General features: G+C 42.0%; 1 protein-coding gene and 1 long non-coding RNA gene across 6 annotated transcripts in view; one reads left to right on the top strand and one right to left on the bottom strand.

Annotated features, from left to right (window-relative positions):
* The window catches only part of afap1l2 (actin filament associated protein 1-like 2), a 194351-nt gene that overhangs the window by 135343 nt on the left and 35638 nt on the right, over positions 1-23370 (top strand). For all 5 annotated transcript variants that reach the window (XM_069899994.1, XM_069899995.1, XM_069899996.1 and 2 more), the window contains 3 exons: positions 12058-12139; positions 14797-15002; positions 15757-15936. In XM_069899994.1, the coding sequence (XP_069756095.1) occupies positions 12058-12139; positions 14797-15002; positions 15757-15936 (468 nt within the window). The remainder of the gene's footprint in view (positions 1-12057; positions 12140-14796; positions 15003-15756; positions 15937-23370) is intronic.
* On the bottom strand, positions 989-23038 carry LOC138744206 (uncharacterized). The gene is made up of 2 exons (XR_011345360.1): positions 22827-23038; positions 989-1494 (listed from the first exon to the last, which is right to left on the bottom strand). It is a non-coding gene; the product is annotated as an uncharacterized lncRNA (long non-coding RNA).

The raw sequence follows: 23370 nt of genomic DNA, 5'->3' as shown, positions 1-23370 counted from the left end.
GGGATGGGATGATTGACCTCCAACAACCAACACCATCTTCGATCGAAGTACGACTCCAACCATTGGAGTGGTTTCGCCTTGATTCCCTTTCACTTTAGTTTTCCCAGTTCTCCTTTCTGCCACAGTCAGTCATATCTTTCCCTGATATTATAGCCAGTTTAACTTGCATTAGCTTTGCAATTCAGCTTTTCGGTTTGTGTTTGCCTAGGCAGCGATAAGCTCTGGTGCTAATTCTGGTTGAACTGAAATTATTATTCTTACTTATACAGGGGATGAAATAAAATCCAGACATAAGCATGTCTAAGCTAAAGGAGTAGATGTGTACAAGATAAAACCTTATCAATGAAATACCAAAATTTAAATATCTACAGAAACACAAGAACCTCAGGTGATGGAACGTAAAGCAATGAACAAACTACAGGAGGAACTCAGCAGGTCACCAATGTTGTGTTTACAGATTATGGAATCTGCATTAAAATACTCTGAGGAGTAGAAGGACATCACATTGTCAGCAACTTTCAGATATTTTATTTTAATTGTGCCTGTACAGATGCCAGATTTGTTACCACATACAGATTTAACAAACAGCGGCACAGTTGGTATAGCGGTTAGCCCAAAGTCTTTACAGCGCCAGCAATCGGGATGGGGTTAAAATCCTGTGCAGTCCGTAAGGAGTTTGTACGTTCTCCCTGTGTCTGCGTGGGTTTCCCCCAAGGGCTCCGGTTTCCTCCCACCGTTCAAAACATCAGGGTGGGGGAGTTGTACATTGGGCTAATTGGGTGGCACGGGCTCATGGGCCAAAATGGTTTGTTTCTGTGCTGTATATCTAAATTTATTTTTGAAAAAGGTGAAGATTGACAGTTTTGTCATTCGTCCCATTGCAAATTTCCGCCTGTCTCTCATTTTAGAACAGGGAATCAAGGTTTCATGGCTGAGCAAATCTAACCACTGGAGAATTCCCATCCATCATGCAACGTGCATACTGCTATCTGATTCACATGCTTTAATGTAACAATATCCAAAATCATGTGCAAAGCTTGACACTTGTTAACTATTACCTTGACGTGTTTAAATGTAGCGCTGATAGTTTTGTTTATGTCATTACTTCAAAACCCTCATGGTCAGTAGGTCTGTACTCAGTTATTACTTTCAAACAGAACTCTTAGCTGGTCTCTGCATCTTGAGTCGCATTCCTAGACATGGGTACATTTTTGTGGAGTTGTTTCCTTTCAGCTGTGTGGCATATTCCCATGGTTTTCAAAGTTTACAAATGACAACTTTTGGCTGCATGTACTAGAATTTTCCACATACTGAAGTACTGTCAAAGATTGTAGTTCAGCCGCGATTCATTTCCTCAATGGTCCACCAGATTAACTCTTTATCTTTTGAATTTCCATCAAATTGACATTGCAATGGAAATGTTTTGGGCTTGCCTTTCCCTTCTGATCATCCTAACCTTTTTCTGTGATCTTCATCTTTTCCTGCCTCAGACACCTTGTGAAAGAAAGAATTAATCTGATGTCAATCAAGTCCAAAAAATACTACAAAGCTCTTTATGTTGCATTTTCACCAACCTTAATTGAAAGTTACATCTGAGGACAGAAGATGATTGTTAAAATTATACACTTTTTTTTACATTAATTGTATATCCCAAGGCATTTTAAAGCTTTTTAAAAAATTCTCTTGTATATCTATGTGTTTTAACAGTTTTTAAATGTCGTTGGGACCATCTGAGTACGTCTCAGATGTTAGCCTAGTTGCTAACAATAGCTCGTTGGACTTTACAAGCAAGGCAGCTTAATCGGTTCCGCATGTCCAAAGTGTGGCCGCGCGGAAAGTGTATTGGTTGGGGTGGGCGTACGAGAGTGTGGCGGAGGTAATGCTGAGGGGAAATGCCATGGCTATGAAAACTGGTCCGTTACTGCACCTTTCACCCGCCCAGTTCATCTGCTTCACGTTTTGGAACAGAACTCGTTCTTCAGCCTACCAACTCGGCGTGGTTTTGCATTTAATGAACAAAGATGAGATGGTGGACTATCCAGCAGATTTCAATGCTGATCGATTTGGCAGAAATCTCACTTTAAGATTAAAAATGGTTTCCCAAATATGCTCCAACAATTCAGGCTATTGACTGTAGTGAGTAGATTTAGAAAAGCAGTTTTAGAAGACAAGTACATCAGAGGTTAATAATATTGTGGAAAAAATATATCAATCCAATCATGGATTGGATTTCAGATGAAAACAGGAAAACTAAATGTTATTCTAATGGAGAGAAAATAGAGTGCAGGGTCCCTCAAGCTTTTCTTTCTCTTCTAAGTGCCTACATTTAACCCAGAGAAGCCTTGACTACACAGTTAGTTTTCTGCTTCTGTCTAGGAACTCTTCATATGTGCATAGAGGCAAGCACATAAACTAGTGTGTGTTTACAGTTGGTAAGTCTGAGAAGTAGTAAGAATTCTTCAAGAGTATCTTATTTTCCATGAAAGGTTTTGGGGTGTTGTGAATTGTGTGATGTAAATGCTAGTCTTAAAAGCAAGAAGAGATGTTACAGTATTGTAAAGCAACATTGTTCCACAAAAACATTCGAATCAAGAAAATCAGAAATCCATCAATATGGATATTAATACAGAAACGTGGCATTTGTTGGTTATATTAAACATACTGCCACTGAGCCTTATCCAGAGCATCCTGGCCGCCTGCATCACAGTGTAGTATGGTTGCTGCAGAGAAATGGATAGGAGGTCAATCCACAGGAAAATAATAGTGGCAGAGAAGATCACTCCCTGCCATCAACATTATCTACCGGGATCATTCTCCGAAGCGGGTGCGCAAAATCCTTGAGGACCCCTTTCACTCCGCATACTGCGTCGTCCAGCTGCTCCCGTTGGGGAAGAGATGCAGAAGGATCAGAGCCAGCACCACCAGGCTGAGGAACAGCTTCTTCCCACGGGCAGTGAGAACGCTGAACGACTAACAGAACTGCTCGCACTGACCTTGCGAGACTCTCATATTCAGGAAACAATATTTATTTGTCTGTTTGACTACTTGCCCGGCATACGGGTTGTTTGTCTGTATGTGTCTTATGTCCGGTTGTGATCCTGCATGTTTTGCATTGAGGACCGGAGAACACTGTTTCGTCAGGTTGTGCTTGTGCAAGCCGACGAAAATAAACGACTTAATTTAAGCTTGCCACCAAATCCACCATTCATTCCACTCTTAGGTTTCAGCTGTCTCTGCGACACCACCCAGGGTGAGTGAAGCTGATAAATCAAAAACCAGGAAATGCTTCACATGTGGCTCACTTGGATCTAAACATATTACCCATTGGGTCTGCTCCACATCCTTTCACCGTGTTCACCGTGCACAATACGTGGAAAATATTCACAAGAGAAAGAGGTAAAGGTTAAATATAGAACCTGAGCATTGCACACCTCTTCTTAATCAGTTGTCATGTCCAGCTGAAAAGTTGAGGCCTATCTGAATAAAAGAATTGGATGGGTTAGATTAGGCATTGGCTTTGAACCCTGCACCAATAACTGTAATCAAACAATGTCTACCTTTTCCATCCATCTCCTTGTGTTACAGACAGAAGATGATGCTTGATCTTGTCAGAATTATGGAAATGTATTTCTTCATTTTTTTTTCTTTCCCTGTTTCTCTGAAGACTTCTTTTTGCCGATTATCCCCTTTTCTCTGCATTGCTCCCCTCACTTTGACATTTCAGTGGTCATTCTCTGTACCTCTCTCCACTTTTTCTCTGCTTCTGTTTCATTGGATTAGCAAACTAATTTTCCCTCATTTCAATTGAAAGGAATTTTTTGTATCGCTACCCTAAGATTTCCGATACAAAGGATTTCCTTCTACGGACAAGGTGATAAAATGCAAATTTGATTTTCTTTTCCCTCTGCAATGAGAAATTAGCCTCATTATTCAAACTCTGTTCAAAGGAATTTGCCTTGAATTCTTCACAAAATTTTGATGCCCAAGCACTCCATTTCTAAGCCTCTCAACTCAGCAGCCAGCCAAACAAGTGTTGTACACCTGCACCATCATCTCCCATCTGAAGAAGCCATCTGGTTGTTCCTGCTATTTTCAATAGGCACTGTCCCACCACCCCCCCACCAAATAAAACATTATTCACAACAAATTATTTGCAGAAAATGAAAACAGTTCAAAGTCTTTTCACACCCTTAGTGTCTTATCTATATATTTCCTATCTCTCCAATGTTACATTGGTTCTCTACTTAGCACCATTGTGCCACCTTGAGGTTAATCCCCCTCCCCTCTGTTGTTTGAGGGACTTCCCCTCAGTCTCAATTTTTTTCCCCCAATTGATTCATAATAAATTGTTTGAAAAAAGAAAACCATTCAGTGTTTTTGCATCCCCACTGTACATTGTTACATTTGTTCACTATAGTGTATTTTAAACAGCCATGTTGGAAAAACCTTTCCAATTCTGCAGATATATGGATGGAGCCTTAATTTAACTTCTGAGAATGCAACAATTTTTAATGAATGTTGCTTGCTCTGATGTCTATTACATGAAATAAGTATTTATCATCATTCATAATATTTAATATTTTTGATGACCGAGCTTAATTCGGTGTCAGCCCAAAATCAGAGAAGCATCATGAGGTGTTTTTTTGAATATCAACATGATGGCAGTAGAATTTAAAATAACTGTGGTATTTTCAATTGTCACCATGAGTCAGTTTGTACAAACCCATCAGGTTTTTAAATGTTCTGCAGAAAATAAATCTTTGATCCTGACCTGATCTAGATGTGCGAATTCCATATCCATTAACGCAAATGGCACTTAACTGTCCTCAAAAATGGCCTAAGTAAAAACACAGAAATGCTGGAGGAACTCAGCAGGCCTCACAGCATCAGTAGGAGGTCAAGATACATAACTAATAATTCGTGCCTGAGTAAAGGGCAGGCAGGCTCCTGAATTAAAAGGCTGGGGAGAAGGGAAGAATGGGTAATGGGAGGAGTACAGACAAAAGGTGTTAATTGAATATGGATGGGACACAGAAGAGAATTGACTGGGAGAGGGGGTGGTCTTGGTGGCTCTGTGGAAGCAGAGGTGGGGGAAAGGTGACAGGGAAAAGGGAAGAGATAGAGAGGAAAGGAGAGATCAGGAAAGATGGGGATGGGGCTAATGGAAATCAGAGAAGTTGATGTTAATGCTATCTGGTTTGAGGGTGCCCTGTGTTATTCCTCAGAAATAGCCTAACAAGTTACTGATGATAAGTATAGGACTCCTTGCCACTTTGATCCACAACTTAGAAATATTAAAACGTGCCCTTATCATTTCATACACTCTTTTACCTACTAGATGTCAGCATAACTGAGATGTGGCTTCACTCGGAGTTAAATTTTCGCTATGAGAATTGTGATCGAACTACATTAGATCATTAGGTCCTTTTATAGGGGGGGAAAGCGATTGTAAAGAGAGATATTCTCTGTCTTGAAATTACTTCACTTATCTCTATTAATGGTCTGAAGGAGGACTGACTGGTCGATCTCGCTCCATCTTACTTCCGCCTAGGGGGATAGACTCAGAGGTGGAGCGAAGTCACTCCACCTCCTCCGTAAAAGGAATGCCGCTGAATGCGGCTCCAAAGGGGAGGGCTGATGATGTTGCAATGAATGTCAGCTTCGTGACCCAGGAGCGCAAATTTTTTAAAAAACCCATTTGGTTAATAGAGGCTATTACATGGCGCAGGAGATCTGCCTAAGTCCTAAGTCTGTTTACATAGATCTCCACTAGTGCTCTTACCTGCTCTTTGGTCGCCATTTTCGAATATTGTGAAATGAGAAAGTCTGTACTACAGGCTTTAATTGACTTAAACTCTGTGCACACCAGTCATCGTATCTTGATGGCTCCATGTGTGCCTGACTGTCCTCTGCTGACTCCATGTGTCCGACTGATCCGGGAGGGGCCGGCTCAAGTCTATATATGGGTCGGTGATTGACATTTGGCCAAGAGGGGCCAGCCTCCCAGATTGCCTACCTGCAGGTACAGTGGTTGCCCCTTGCAGTTGGCTGGTGGGAGCATGACCCAGTGTTGTGGTTGTATCACAAGTATAGGCCGCTTTCCCTTCTCAGTGCACATGTTTGACATCATGGTGGCAGGCAGCTCTACTGCACCACTTGCCTGTCTCCTTCAGCTCTGGAAGCCAGCTCCCAACTCAGCTCTGCATAGAGGCACCGTGGGATCCACGTTATAGGTCAGCACCATAATAGGAAAATTTGCCTTATTTTTTTAACTGGCTCCAATGCAGGGTTTCAAGCATAAAAAGGGCTATAGAAAAAAATAATCGTTAGTACAAGGAGGGTTGGAATTAAAAGGCTGTGCTTTGTTCATTATGGAATAAGAAGCATTGTATGTGCAAAACAGCAAGAAAAGTTGTTTCTTATCCCGTCTGCCAAATTTAGTGCCTTATGCTCAGCACAGGTGTAGCAAACTTGCTGCTTGTATACAAATAAATGGCTCTTTTTGCAGGGAACAATGCCTTAACACTTAACTTTTCAGGTTACGTCCATATGGCAATGAAGTACATTTTAGAATCACATCCTGCATTAGGATATGACCTCAAAAACCAAAAACTTTATTAGGCAATTAATTGCATACATGTGACCACATTAAAGATTTATATTTGAACACCCACCACTGGCAGGAGGGAGCAGGGGGCCAGGAAACAGCAAGGATTTTTAAAATTTAACTTTCTACGAGGACTTATTGTGGCAAGAAATCCAGAGTCCTCATCAGCTCCAACTTTCCCTTACCCTCCCACTCATGATGTGAGCACTGGCTAGAATTTTTCATTGTGTTCACTTAGCGGCAGTTAAACCAGAAGGGTATACTTCACAGGGATTACGTCCCTTTGGAAGTTGTTTGTAGCAAAGATAAGCTGTGATGGGGTGTAAGGTTTGGTGGGAGGGTTCCTAACACAAAAGTTCCAGGAAAATGGCCAGAGATTTGAGAGGTCAGATCAGTGTTCCTGGACAATCTAATGACATTGAAGACCAAACTTGGCCAAGGAGAGAATCTCAAATATTTTTGACCAAATTTTCAGCAATTACTTTGCTCAGAAGAAGACACAAAGCTAAAAATAAAGGATTTAACTTTTTTTAAAAAAAGCATTAACAAGCAACCCGTTTATCCAGAGAAGTTTATATTTTGCCAGGCATTCTCATTCTCAATGTTTTAATCTACACAAAAATATTTTTACTGATTGCCTGCACCCGCTGAGAAGCTTGATTTTTCAAGGTGATTGAGAATTTTTCTGAAGGGTTTTAGCAGGATGTTGTGTGGTGTTTTCGGCATGCAGTTAGCTACAAAATGCATTGCTACTCGCTTTGGAAATTCATAGTTATTAATAGTTGAGGCTCATTGTCACGTGTGCCAAGATGAAGTGAAAAAGGTTATTTTACAAGCAGACCAATCAACATCTCATATAATGTGCAACACACTACAGAATGCAGTTACAGAAATAGATCAGATTTCAGATTTATCGTCAGAGTACATACACGACGCCACATACAACCCTGAGATTCTTTTTCCACAGGCGCAGCAGGATTGCCACTTATTGGTAGTGCAAAAAAACTATTCACAACATACATATGTAATACATATGTAAACAAATAAAGAGCTGTAAATAGACAATAAATGTAAATAAACTGACTCTGCAGTACAGAGAGAATAAAAAAGAAAATCAATAAAGAGGACAAGCATACTTAAATAAGTCCCTGATTGAGTTTGTCGTCGAGGAGTCTGATGGTGGAGGGGGAGCAGCTGTTCCTGAACCTGGGGGTGCGAGTCTTCTGGCACTTGTACCTCTTTCCTGAAGGTATTAGTGAGAACAGAACATATGCTGGATAGTGTGGATCCTTGATGATTGCTGCTGCTCTCCAGCAATAGTGCTCCCTGCAGATGTTCTTGATGGTTGGGAGGGTTTCACCTTCATCTGTTCCCTTTTGGAGGGCTTTACGCTCAGGGGTATTGGTGTCCCCGTGCAGATCGTGATGCAGCCGATCAGCACATTTTCCACCACAAATCTGTAGAAATTTGCCAGGGTTTCTGGTCCGCAAACTCCTGAGGAAATAGAGGCTTTCTTCATAATGCCATTAGTGCAGTGAGTCCAGGAGAGACCTCTGAGATAGTGACTTTCAAGACTTAAATTTGCTCATTCTCTCCACGTCTGATCCCCTAATAACCACTGGATTTATATCTCTGGCTTTCCCTTCTTGGAGTCAACAATCAGCTTCTTTGCTTTGGTAACGTTGAGTGCAAGATTGTTCTTGGTGCACCATACAGCCAAACTTTCAGTCTCCCTCCTGTATGCTGACTCATTACCTTTATACAACCCAATACCATGGCATTATCAGCAACTTTGTAGATGGTGTTATTGTGGTACCGAGCTACACAGTCATAGGTGTAAAGTAAGTAAAGCAGGGGAGCTAAGAATGGCCTGTGGTACTTGGTACTGTTAGAGATTGTGGAGGTGATCTTCTTCCCAATCCTCACTGATTGTGGTCTGGAGGAGAGGAAATCCATGATCCAATTACACAGAGGGTGTTGGGGCTTTCTGATCAGTTTTGAGGAGATGGTGGTGTTAAATGCCAAACTTTAGTCAATAAAGAGCACCCTGATGAATGTATCTTTAATGTCCCGGTATTCCAGCTCTTTATGTAGAGCCAGTGAGATGGCATCTGCCATAGATCTGTGGCTACAATAGGCAAACTGGAACATATCCATGTCACTGCTCAGACAGGAGTTGATATCCTTCAACACCAGCCTTTCAAAATACTTCATCACTGTTGATGTAAGGGTTTCTAGTTGATAGTCATAAAACAAGGTTACTACACTCTTCTTGATTGACGCCTGTTTGAAACAAGTGGGTACAATACCCTACTATAGTGAGATATTGAAGATATCCGTGAATATATTGGTAAGTTGGTCAGCACAGATTTTTAATACTCAGCCAGGTATTCTGTCCAGGCTGGATGCTTTCTTCGGATTCATTCTCCTGAAGACAGCATGCATGTCATCCTCAGGTACAGATAGGATGGGATCATCAGAGGGTGGAGGGGTGGTTCTTTGCTGTAACTCTCATCAAATCAGGTGTAGAAGGCATTGATTTCCTCTGGGACCGAAGCTTTGTCGTCTCCTACTTCACTAGATTTGATTTGTAGCAGGTTATAACATTTAGGCCCTGCCACAACCGTCGGGTGTCCCTTGTTGTTTCTTCTTTCATTCAAAATCTCCACTTCACCTGTGAGGTTGGTTTTCGTAGGTCATACCTGATCCATCTGCATTGCTCTGGATCGCTGAACTTGAATGCCTGTGATCTGGCTCTCGGCAGGTTCCAGATTTCATTGTTCATTCAGGGCTTCTGGTTGGGGAAAACCCTGAACGATTTGCTGAGAACACACTCATCCACATCTGTTTTGATGAAGTCTGTGACCGCCCTGATGTAATCATTCAGATCCTTAGCTATGTCTTTGAACACCACCCAATCCATTGACTTGAGGAAATCCTTCGGCCTTCTGTGATCACCTTCTAGCTGTTCAGATCTCTGGAGTCTCTCTTTTTAGGCTCTGTCTGTATGAGTGCAGAAGGACCACAGCCAGGTGATCCGACTTGCCAAAATCCAGTCTCGGGGGGAAAAAAATGGTAGGCCTTTCTTATCTTGGTGTAGTAGTGATCGAGTGTGCTGGGACCTCAGGTGCAGCAGGTTATGTGGTGGTGGTAATTGGGCAGGGTTTTCTTGAGACAGGCCTGGTTAAAGTCACCAACTAAGATTTGTGGTTTGATGGGCTGGGCCGTCTCTTATTTACTGACCACATCTGCAAGTGCCTGTAAGCGGCATGGGGAGGGACATGAACTCTGGTGAAAATCACTGACGAGAATTCTCAGGGGAGATAGAAGGGTCTGCATTTAATCAAGATTTGATCTAAGGCAGTAGATTGACATAACCCCAATGTTCGTGCACCTCCCAGTGTTAACAAAAAAGCACACACCACCCTCTCTCCCTTTTCCAGAATCCAAGTTCCGATCCAGTCTATGGATGGTGAAATCATCTGTTCGGATAGCAGTGTCCAATGTGTTCTCTGTTAGTGAGGTCTCAGTGCAGCAAACAACTGAGGTTTCTCTACCTGCCTCTGATAAAGCGGCCTTGCCCTCAAGTCATCAATTTTATTCTCCAGTGACTGGGCATTTGCCAGTAATCTAGATGGTAGGGAAGGTCTCAGACCCTTGCACTTTGATCTTGTTGGGATCCCAGCCCTCACTCCACGTTTCCGACATTTACCCTGCTGGTGGCCTGCCCTTTAAGGCCTCTGCCTTCTAGCCGGCCTGATCCTGTCTCAGCCATTACCTGGGAGATTTGTAGATCATTAACTGTATGATCTCACATATATACATATCTGATATGTATATGATTTAATTTAAATATGTCATGGTTTGTACAAATTTATTTTTTAAGGGGAAGCAGTGTTGTGAGCAAACTTTTGGTATGGCTTTTGATATATTGTATCCCAGGGACTGATTGTGAGTTTGGAGTTTAATTTTGTTAACTGTTATGCCAAAAGGCCGATGGATTTCATACTAGATGAAGCCCATGCCAAACTTGCCAGCAGCTGATTAGTAACCAGAAAAAATTTCCTACAGAGTTGGCCAGACTTATTGAGCACAGCATCTGCATGTTAAATGTGTCCCTGATTGACTTAAAGGATGGAACAACAGCTTATAATGTGCACTGGTGAAAAGCATCCATCTCCAGGTGGTTGGGGGTTAGATCTCATTCTTTGCACTAATCATCCCACAAACTGTTGTGGTCACATATCCTCATGTTTACTCTGTTACTGCTTGCCAGATTTAGATTTTAGATATTATTGTGCACCAAGTGAAAAGCTTTCTTTTGTCAACCATTTCATTGGTCAGCAAAGAGTTGTCACACAGAGTGTGACATTTTGTCAAAAAAAAGGAAAGAAAGCCCCTTCAGAGATGGTGGATGGTCCATGATCTGGATGCCTGATCCACTGTAGCCCCATATCTCTCTATTACACATCCTCAACCTCTGATCTCAATCCTTAGAAGCCACAGGTGCCTGTGGCCAGGTGGAAGGCCTTTGGCCACTGAAGTACTAAACCTCCAAAGTAGTCACTCCCTGGGTACTCAGTGTGGCCCCCGGGTCAACTTGTTGGGATCTTCTGCCTTTCGACGTAAACCTCAAAAGAAAACTCCTGCTCACCCTCGTAGCTGCAACTGCTTTCCATCTTAACAGTCTCCACCATAGTGGTGACCAACTCCCAACTATTTCTCCACAAAGATTAAATTGGAATGTCAAGTGGTGCTGAGGATCCAATCCTGAGGCCGGCCCAACGTCGTGTGAACTGGAGCTGAGCCCACGCTAGGTTTCCTCAGCACGAGAATTATGGAGTGCAGGATGTTTGACTCATTAAATTTATTTTTTTAAAATTGATAGGCAGACACATCATTTTAAAATGATACTAAATAAAAATAGTAAAAGCCCCATATATTCAAAATGCAAGGCTCAAGCAACTGGCAAGAAAAAAAAATGAAGAAAATCACTAGGTTAAAAAAAATGCAGAAATTTAAAATTGGCATACCAATCACGCAACACGTAATCTCAAGCAACCAGAAAAATTCACTTATTCAGCATCAACCAATCCCCATGGGTACCAAATACCAGGGGTCTTACTGTAATCTCAAAGGTAAACCTTGTGGTGAGGATACTGTCACCTTTACTCATGGTCTTCCCTCGGAGGAGGCACATTTGTGTTCTTTACGGTCACTGGCCACTCTAGTACTGATCTGTGTCCTTTACAGCAAATTTCCTATCACAGCTTCCATTATTTTCTCTCCTGTCCAATATGTGATGCGAGAGGCTTAGATTAATGAAATGACCATCTTAATGAAGCCCTCAATATCGAGCACATTCTTTGTAATGGGCAAAATTGGAAAGCTCAGATGTTTCGCAGTGTAACTCAATATTCAGTGATTTGTCTACTTTGCATTGTTTGCAGGTCCCAGAGAGAGAGCCATTCAGAACTGAAACTGCTGAAGGCCACTATGAGGAAGCTGAACCATACGACACTGTAAATATTGGTATGTCACAACAATAGGAGCTTCAATTGTTATGGTAAAGACCTTCTCATTTCTGGCCATGATGATTGACATCGAGAAACTCTCTTACTCTTCAAAGTATTTGTCAATTATTTTATCAATTCTTTCATTTGACTCCAATGTCTATGAACTAAAGAATTTCTTATTAAATATTGAAAGCCATGTTAGCCACTGCAGTCTTTGAATGCACTGTAACACCTATAGTGGGGTCATGAACCGAATGCAATCACCCATGAACTCATGGCAGGACATTTACTGCCTTTCTGTGGAATAGAACTAGTGCTTCCCAATTCTTTAAGGACATCAAGAAAAAAAATGAGAGGAGGTGTCTGGGAAGTGATGCTGCAGGAAGTGCAACTGGCATCCTCACCTCACAGTGGGAGCCATTACAGGAAGTCAGATCATGAGCTTCCTGCCATCAAATGGTAGAATTAGGGCCCACTTCAGGCCTGGGACAGGATTGTAGCCTGACCCATTAGTTGGGAAGTAGAATTATTTTGCTTTAAGTTCTTTTGCAGGTCCTGCTCTCTGGCAAACACATTGCGAAGGTATATGCACTCGCTAGTTGACAGGCCAAACAGGGAACTCCCCTCACCATTTGTGTCAGAGACAGTGGTCAATACCCAAGTAAAAACACAATGCTGGAGAAACTCAGCTGGTCAAACAGTGTCCTTTACATTAACAAAGGTAAAAATACATAACCCACATTTTGGGCTTGAGTCCTTCATCAAGGCAAGAGCTTGAGAGGAGCAGGGATTACAGATGGGGAGCAGTGAGAGAGAGTCCCACAGAACTCCCTTCGGAAAGAAAATGTTGCGCCTGACATTTTTCCATACCTTGATGAACGGCTCAAGCCCGAAACATCGGTTATGTATTTTTACTATTGTTATGTAAAGGACATTGTTTGACCAGCTGAGTTTCTCCAGCTTTGAGTTTTTACTTCAATCATGGATTTTCTCCAGATTTTCATGTTTTACTTCTTGTCTTTCCCTCACCACCCCCCCCCCCCACCCCCACCACTCCCCAACCTTCCAACCCTAAAATGTTCAGGCAGCCTTTATGCTGTACAATTCTTTGGCTTGGCTTCATGGACGAAGATTTATGGAGGGGTAATGTCCACGTCAGCTGCAGGCTCGTTGGTGGCTGACAAGTCCGATGCGGGACAGGCAGACACGGTTGCAGCGGTTGCAAGGGAAAATTGGTTGGTTGGGATTGGGTGTTGCGTTTTTCCTCCTTTGTCTTTTGTCAGTGAGGTGGGCTCTGTGGTCTTCTTCAAAGGAGGTTGCTGCCCGCCGAACTGTGAGGCGCCAAGATGCACGGTTTGAGGCGATATCAGCCCACTGGCGGTGGTCAATGTGGCAGGCACCAAGAGATTTCTTTAGGCAGTCCTTGTACCTCTTCTTTGGTGCACCTCTGTCATGGTGGCCAGTGGAGAGCTCACCATATAACACGATCTTGGGAAGGCGATGGTCCTCCATTCTGGAGACGTGACCTACCCAGGACAGTTGGATCTTCAGCAGCGTGGATTCGATGCTGTCGGCCTCTGCCATCTCGAGTACTTTGATGTTGGAGATGAAGTCGCTCCAATGAATGTTGAGGATGGAGCGGAGACAACGGTGGTGGAAGCGTTCTAGGAGCCGTAGGTAATAACTACTTATGTTGATGGTGGAGGAATCGAATCACATTTTCCCTCTTTCGTTTTCAAGAATATTTGGTCTCAGAGACTCTTTTGCTGGTGTATTAGTGTCGAGCTTGTCGAAAGAATCAAAGACTCGTTGATCCAAACCAAGGATTTTATTAGCAAAAGACAGGATCTCTTCACAGGTGACCGACCAGTCCAGAATGTCCCTACCTGGCTAGGGACACAACCCTTTAAGGCCCAGACAGTAGGCGTGGCTAAGCTCTCAGCCAATCGCTGTAAGCACAGTATATAGTTACAGATACTGTAACTATATACACTATATACATTGGTGATAGATCTGTACTATCACAATTAGTCAAGCTGATTTAATGTTGCAATATATAAAAATATGATGTTTAAGCCAGCGTGGCATGTTTGGTTGATCTACTTGACCAGTGAGTCAATTAAAGGGTAAGTAAGGTAAGTGTGGAAAATATATTCGTCTTACAAGTGGAGAGATGGGATTATTGGGGACGATCTCTCCAACCACTCTTGCAGAAGTCTAAAGCTTCACGAGGGAGAGAAGAATGGGTATGCATGTAATCAGTGATCTGATGAAGCCTAATTTCATCATTGTCTGTTAAATTGCTTACAAGGTTAATGCTAAGTTACGTGACCAGCACCTCTAGGTTCAAGAGCAGTTTCTTTCCAACTGCGATCAGGTTCATGAACCTCTTATCGTTACTTGACACCGCAAAAAGAATTAGCTGCACGATTGTGAAGTCACCTTTTTTGCACTAGGATAACTGCGAATATTTATTAATAATCGATTATTTTGTATTTATTGTCTTTAATTCCATTAGGAATACCATTGTAGTTTAACATTATTTTGTCATTTTTTTTAAACAAAGTTACCCATTCAGTTGCAACAAGTAAGAATTTCAGTGCATCCTGAAGAATGTATATGGCAATAAAATGATGATGATTATTAAAAACATCCTTGCTTTGTTCACCTCAGATGAAGCTGAAGCGGTTAGCAGCTCATACGAATCCTATGATGAGGAGGAGAACATTAAAGGGAAATCGATGACCCATCAGTGGCCATCTCCAGAGGCCTCCATTGAGTTGATGAAAGATGCCCGGATCTGTGCTTTCCTCTGGCGAAAGAAGTGGCTGGGACAATGGGCCAAACAACTGTGTGTCATAAAGGAATGCAAGCTTCTGGTAAATGTATAGTACAGACCTCAGTGGCAGGGTATCGTTGTCTGATTATCAAAAAGTTATTTAAAGTGAAAATTAGTCAATAAATGAAGAGTTAATCTCCAACATGAGTTCAAGTGTCCATCTGTAGCTTGTTGGAAACAGCATTAAAGACCAACTTGGGATGAAGAACAAAGAAAATGCATTAGCAGGAGGAACCATGTTAATGCTGAGACAATGAAATTGTTCCCATCAAAGAGGACAATTGTCTTCCATCTATTAATAACAAAAAACTCTATTGCATGCTCCAGATAATAATACATTTGTATGCATTTTCTTTCTCTTCATTAACTTGTTGAAGTGTGTTCATACCATGGCTTGTTCAGCGGTGATATTCTTGACTTATTGGATAGAAAGCTTTCTCAATTTGACCCCCCCCCCCCCCCCCCCCATTCCCCATTCCAATGAATTCTGATAGGTGAAGAGTTTCAGGCTTCAAATTTTGGGTGATTTCCAATGTAATATTATGTTCCAATAGGAATGGCATAGAGGTTCTCGTACATCTAATTCATTCTCCTGCTGGGGATTTATGGGGTAAATCCATCTGGCCACTTCAGATAGGATTTGCCACATCTAAAGCAGTGAAATTGTTAAGAATCAATTTTCACTTCCGTGACATTTATTATGATGCAACTTAAAGAGCAAAAAGTTCTGTTTTCTTTAATTTATCATGTTCCCTTTAATTAATCATGTCTTTTTTTCTCTCCCAAACTTCCAGTGCTACAAAAGTTCAAAGGACCAGAATCCCCAACTGGATGTGAGTCTAATTGGATGCAGTATTGTCCATAAAGAGAAACAAGTCAGAAAGAAAGAACATACTTTGAAGATCACACCAGTCAATTCAGATGTCATTGTGCTGGGCCTTCAAAGCAAGGAACAGGCAGATCAGTGGTTAAAGGTGAGTTGATATGATAGAGATACAGGCTTTGCTATTACATTTGGACAGTACAGTTCAAGTTGCAGAGCTGTAGTTCAGCGCAGACTAGTTTCCTCCAGGTGCTCCATTTTCCTCACATGTTCCAGTTAGTCACTTAGAAAATTATAGCACAGAAAACAGGCCCTTCAGCCCTTCTGGTCTGTGCTGAACTATTATCCTGCACTAATCTGCACGCAGTCCACAGACCTCTCCCATCCACGTACCTGTCCAAATTTTTCTTAAATGTTAAAAGTGAGCCAGCATTCACCATTTCAGCTGGCAGCTCATTCCACATTCCTATTACTTTCTTTGTGAAGAAGTTCCCCCTAATGTTCCACCTAAACTTCTCCCCTTTCACCCTTAACCCATATCCTCTGGTTTGGAAATCACTTAACTTCAGTGGGGGAAAAAAAGCCCAGATGCATTTACTCTGTTGATATCCCTCATAATTCTGTACACTTCTGATAGAAGTGGGGAAATCTCCTTTCATTCTTCTATGCTCTATGGGTGTATTTGGGTGATGCAGGCTCATGGACCAGAACGATCTATTACCATGCGGTATCTTTAAATTATTGTTGTTTTAAATTAACAGGAATAATCCTTAAGCTGCAAAGAATAGGGATCAGCAAAGATAAATAAAGAATTGAAAAATTCTGATCTAACACTAAAAGAATGCAATTATTTTGTGGATGATCTACCCGTGTTGTAAAATGGTCCAGTAAACCAACAAAAATTGTGCTTTCAGTTTGGTAACTCAGTGCCTAATCATTAGGATGGAAGCATCTACTAGTGATGTTGAAATATTGATTATTCACAAATGATTCATTGCACAGTTTGGATTTGATTTGTTTTTCATGAGATTCGGCTGAAAGGGCAGCGTGGTTCGCATACAGGCTAGCACAACCCTATTACGGTGCCAACGACCTGGGTTCAAATCCAGCACTGTTTATAAGGAGTTTGTACGTTCTCTCCATATCTTCCCTGGTTCTTCCCCCACCTCCCCCTCCAAAATGTTTCGGGTTGTAGGTTAATTTGGGAGTAATTGGGCAGCATGGGTTTAAATGGCTGAAATCATCTTCTACTGAGCTGTAAATAAAATTTAAATGCATGGGACATTTTATGTGGTACTTATTATGAAGCCGATCCAACATGAATCCGGGACATGAGGGTTCCAGGAAAAAGAATACACTTAGTAATCGTAAGGCACTTTCAAGCAGGGAAAACACCTGTCTGTCAAGGCGAAGGTTCTTTGCCCTTGCGCCTAAAGACGTAGCTTTCTGAATGTGCAGTGGCCGGCTCCAAGGTGCCGATTCCAACCCTTCTTGGAGCAGGATAATCGCCCCTAACCGACCGCCTGACCTGACCTGCAAGCGGCCGGTTAGGGGCGAGTAGATAATGCTGTCAGCCCATGACCCGTCTCTCCACTCACCCCTTTCCCTCCATGACCCCATCAAGGCAGGGGCGGTGGGCGGGAGCCCTTGGGGCAGCGGGGGCTGTTGTGAGCCTTCAGGGGGCAACCAATGTGGGCTGTGACAGCCTCACCCAGCTGCTTTGGCCTTCGAGGCAACACTCTGCGGCTCAAAATGTGGCAGAGCAATGGCCATCTTCCCCACCCATAATCCCCCATGCAGCTGGAGCTGTTCGCCACAGAGCGGTTTCAGGTGCATGGGGTATAATGGGTAGGGAAGACAGCCATTGCTGTGCCATGTATTTATAATGGGTGGTGTTACGGCACCAGTCGCATCGGATCCGAAGGGCCCTACGAGGCACCTCAATATGAATGCGACGCTGGAGCAGCTGTCTGAAAGTGTCAGGGCTACTGTCTGAAAGGTAAAATTTAAGTTTTCGATCCACTCTTGTAGCCATCCTCCAGGTAGAGGCCTGACATGAACTGGCCTATTATGTCAGAACACAGAAAATCAATTCACCAAAGCACTAACCTAATCTACATTTTTTCTACAAAAAAAGTGTCCATTCTCCTTTATTTTAGTAACATTTTGATTTAAAATATGTTATCACAGATTCCCAACAAGTTCAAGCATGCACAGATCAAATACTTTCCCTTGTTCAGAGAAGAATTGGATGCCAAGGAAAACTTGGTGATGCCTTCAGACACATGAGGGTGACTAAAATACCAAGGCCCTGATTGACTATTGTAGACAATGACTCCCATCTACACTGCAGCCTTGTTGCAAATTCAGTGTTGTCTTTGTCAGCCACAGTTCATTGAACTATCAGATCAAAGTCCATCAACACTTTGAAAGAGTAGAGCAAAGGAAAAATAATACTGAGAACTTTCCCCAGGGAAAAAAAAGGCCACAAGCAAGAAATTCATAACTTCGAAACCCCTCTTCCTTGCTACTGACCTTTGGTTGTTTCCCAATTGAAATCTTTCACTCCTTGAAATGCCCAAAATCATATTACTGTTTTGGAAAGCTCTCTGAAGAAACATACTATACACAATAGCTGGTTTTCTCAACAGTGATGTCAACCTCTAATCATTATGAAAATATTAGCTACTAAATGCAACAAGAAATATTCCGTTTGCATTTTAAGTTTCTTTTAGTCATCAATTTTCTTATTATTTTACAGCGCAGTCTCATAAAGGTCACGTGTAAGCATGTGGGGTGGTACGGTTAGCGCAACGCTGTTGCAGCGCCAGCGATCGGGATCGGGGTTCAAATCCCATGGTCTGTAAGGAATTTGTGCATTCTCCCTGTGTCTGTGCGGGTTTCCACCGGGGATGGGGTGGGGGGGGGCTCTGGTTTCCTCCCTCTCTTCAAAACGTTAATTGGATGTTACTGGGTAGCATGGGCTCATGGGCCGATAGGGCCTGTAATTTTAAATGTTAGGGTACTTATATAGTAAATGCAAATCATGCATTAGAATGTTGATTGGTGAGTCATTGAAATAATTTCATTCCTAGTTCTGTGGCTTATGGGAATGAAACTTATGAAACATGTGTTTTTTTAAACTAGTAACAGCAAACAAGGTGATCTTTCCCAGCATCCATCTGTTTTTGGCCCATCTCTTCAACAGTTAGACTTGGCACTGTCTGGTTGCGGAAATCTGAAAGGAGTTAGGGGGAGAAGACATTGCCCTCCACATCATCCCCCAACAGGCAAAACAGCCTTATGTTTGTTGAGCTGTACATCACTGAGAAGATCTACAAGAATTTAGAGAACACAATCTGTATAATGTAGTATTGTGTTGCACTGCCAAAGGGTTACAGAGACTGACTCCACATGAAGGATAAAGTTACCGCAGGGGTGAGAAATGATATCAGCTCAGAAACTCAAAAATGAATATAAGATACTATGGATAAGACATTACTGATTTGATTCACTAACAACTCTGCACGATGAAATTAGTACAAATTAGGAAATAGTGGGAGTTTGTAGGAAGGTCTCTGTAATAATCATGGATGTGTGTATAATCAAGTTAGCATGGGTAGCCTTGAGGATGTAAATAGTGTGGGCTTGTGATGGTTTCGTAGATTAATATGTTCCTCTAAAACACAATAGTGACCAGACTGTTTTAGATCAGGTATTTTGTGATGAGGATAAAGGGTCTTTGTAAAGGTTTGGACCTGAAACACTTACTGACCACATCTACCCTTGGAGTACCTCTAGCATTTTTTTTGGGTCTGCTCAAGGGTCCACCATCTACAGCCTACAGCAATTGTTTCCATGAGAAAAATAGATGGTTCAACAATGGCAGAAATTAAAAGAGAGATTTCAAAAATCTTAGCAAATGTACATTTCAGGAAGAAAGAAAGTCTTTACAAGAAAGGTACACAATCTACCGCTAAGAAAGTTCATGATGGCATCACATTGAAAGAAAATTTTGTAAACATTAGTAGTAAGTTTGTGGATGAGGACACTTTTAGAAACAGGAAAGGATAACTAAAATTAAGTTGAAAAGTGAAATAATGTAGAGTATGAGTAAAAGAGCAAAATAAGAAGTAACATAAAGCAGAAAGTAAGGAGTTATATGAAAAGAGAGTAGCTAATGTAAACGTTGGTCCCTGAGGGAATGATACTGGGGACTGAATGATGAGATATAGAGAAGAGACCATTGTTGGGTATAAGCCCGATCTCTACGACCCTAGTAAAGAAGTTACACTAGCCGTGGATGCTTCACCAATGGGACTAGGAATGGCACTATTCCACATCACAGAAAACACCAGTAGCGTATGCTTTGCAAACATTAACCAGAAGCAAACACAATTACGCCCAACTAGAAAAAGAAGGATTGGCAATAATTTTTGGTGTAAAAAAAAAATTTCACCAATACCTTTACGGAAGAAAATTCACTTTGATCACAGGCAACAAGCCTTTTAGTTTAATCCTGGGACCACACACAAAGGTATACCAGTATTAGCTGCGGCCAAAATTCAAAGATGGGCCATGCTACTAGCGGCGTATAATTATGATATAAAACAGAAGCCAGGAACACTCAGCAGCCATGCAGATGCCTGATCGCGCATGCCGCTACCCGAGACAGAACAACGAGAAGAAGTTATTAAATGAACAGCAGAGGCAGCGATCAACCAAGAACCACTTCAACAACTGCCCATTACAGCCCAGATGATCACAAAAAAGGCAACATTAAACAAGATCCAAAATTTCACCCTAATGGATGGCCCAAATCTGAAGTCAACCCAGAAGATCTAAAACCTTACCACACACGCTGCCATGAACTATCAGTTGAAGAAGGATGGCAAATGGCAAACTACCACATTATCAGAATTGCACCACAACCATCTGAGAATGTACGAATGAAGGCACTGGCCCGGATGCATGTCTGGTGGCCCTCCATAGACAGAGACACTGAAACAACAGTAAGAGAATGCAAAGTATGTCAGACAATGCAGCCAAAAATGCCGCCAAAGATAACCCATGGAAATGGCCATCCAAACCTTGGCATCGGATTCATGTAGACTTCGCTGGACCATTCATGGGTGAGACTTTCCTAAAAGCTGTCGATGCACATTCCAAATGGCCAGTAGCTTCACAGGTGAAAAACACCAAAGCAGATCCCACGATTGACTGACTACAAGCTATCTTTGCCACTTACAGATTGCCTCAATAATTAGTTATGGACAATGGGCCTCAATTTACATCAGAACATTTTGAAAACTTTATGTGCAACAATAACATCAGACATATTTTGTCCGCAACCTATCACCCAAGTACTAATGGGGAGGCAGGACGGTTTTGTACAAACATTCAAAAAAGCTATAAAAACTATAAAACTTCTAAATAGCTCCTGGATACTGTAAGGTAAAAACATCATGAGATGGGACCGGAGAAGGAGTCACCCAGTACTAAGGAGTAACAGAATGCAGATGTGACCTTGTACACTCAAGATAAGCTTTGCACTAACAAGAATGATGAGCAGCAGACTAACAGAGAAGGGTAGCAACAGTTTATTCATTGGACAATGTCATGGTATGATAATTTACTAAGTACGTATCCTGAGGTATAAAAAAACACCATTTTGCTGATAACGGCAGAATGCATTCTCCGACTAACTTTGTTAGTCGCAAGTGTTACAATCCGGTAATAAAGAACAAAGAACCCTGATTTCGACTCAGCCTGGTGTTTGTCTCACTCATTCATGAACAAAGCAGACCTAACAATACACAAAATCACAGATTTCCTTTTGGGGTACAGAAACACGTCGCATTCTACCACAAAACGCACCCCAGTAGAACTAATTTTTGGCCGCAACCTGCAGACCAGTCTGTCCACAGTTCATCCAGATTTGGATCTCCGATTGCAAAAACAAAAAGCATTGCCACAAACCTCACCTAGAACATTGGAAGTGGGCAAGAGAGTCCTGGTACAAGATTATAGACCCATGAGTGATAGGAGTAACGTTACAAAAATTGAGCCCCTGCTCATTCTCTGTTCTAGTGGGGTACAGATTGTGGAAGTGACACATTGACCAATTATGAGCGTTAAGTAACACTAAGGTTCATAAACTGGAGGAGGTAGAACCAGGCCTGCCGTAGCCTGCCTCAACCATCCCACCCCTCAGGCTGAGCGGGCCGAGGAGTCCAGTAACTGAAGGAGAGCAGTGAAGATGGGCAGTTGCTGCCGAAGGCCAGCAAAGGCGGGCAGTCGCTGCCAATTCGACTGCTGACCTGACTATCTACGGGCATCGAGCAAAGACCGACACAGCAAACCACGCCGAGGAGGTCCAAAAGAGAAGGAAGACCACCTGAACGCTTTAAGGACTATTTGCCCTGATTATTATGAAATACTTTCCCTTTTATAATTCTAATTACTCATGAGATGTATTCTAATTCTCACTTGTAGTCCTGGGCGCGATGTAATCTATTAGTTCGAAGGGGCCCAGTCAGTATTTACCACACGATGGGGTGGGGGGAAGAGTGTTGGGTATAAGCCCACCCTCTGCTGGACATCATGACGCCCACGTCATGATGTCACCCTTCCATATATATAAACCTGTGTGTCGGTAGCCATGTTAATCCAATAGAAGTAAAAAATGAGAAAGCATCACATCACCTAGTCTTAATTGTGTGAGGGCACACACAACAATCACGATTCTAAAGACTATTTTGGATCTGTTTTCATGAAAGGCACTGAAAGTATCCCAAGACTTGGGGGTTTTTCCACATAGAATCTCTGTCAAGAGATTTCAAGAATCACTATTTCCAATCCAGGAAACTGCTGGTGATCATTTGTTTTGCTGTTCCTAAAGAGAAAGAAAACAATTTCCATTACCAAAGAAAAAGTATTGGGCCAGCTAACAGGTTTGAAGGCCAACAAGTTTCCCTGGATCTCATGGCTTGCATCCAATACCTTGGTAATATTATTTTAAAAATATGATGTAACCAATACCTGAACAGAGGCTGACAGAAAGTTGCTGCATTAACATGACAGGTAAGGTAATGCTTGTGATGTGACTGTATCTCGATTCTAGTCTGATCTAATCGATAGCATTCCAAAGAGACTCACACTTTATTTTCAAGTCTCCATGACTGAATGTGAACTCAAGCTTGACAGATGCTGACAGCTGCTTGAATTTTAGTATGACAACAAAATTGCAAATAATTGCTCACCATAGCTTTAAGTGACTGATTAAATAATCTGTAGCTTAGCAACAAACACATATACAAAGAACTATTTCGATTGAAGTAGAACTACATCTGCAGTAATTCACACATTTCTAGATTGTCTCAGTTCATTTAAGATTTAACCATCGTCTTTTTTCCACCATTCCATTTTAAATATATTACAACAGTTATGGTGCTGGCTATCTCCTCTTTGGCCTCTCAATCTGGAGGACATCAGCCAGGAATGTTGACCATTCTCTTTTTTTCCTCCCACTGATGCTTCTCGACCCGCCGAGTTGCTCCTGCAGATTCTTTATAGTCATCATTCT

This window comes from Narcine bancroftii, chromosome 10 (genome assembly GCF_036971445.1).
Source record: "Narcine bancroftii isolate sNarBan1 chromosome 10, sNarBan1.hap1, whole genome shotgun sequence".
In the NCBI taxonomy this organism is placed as follows: domain Eukaryota; kingdom Metazoa; phylum Chordata; class Chondrichthyes; order Torpediniformes; family Narcinidae; genus Narcine; species Narcine bancroftii.
Note: the sequence above shows the minus strand (reverse complement) of the source record. Positions and strands in the feature narration are given on the sequence as shown.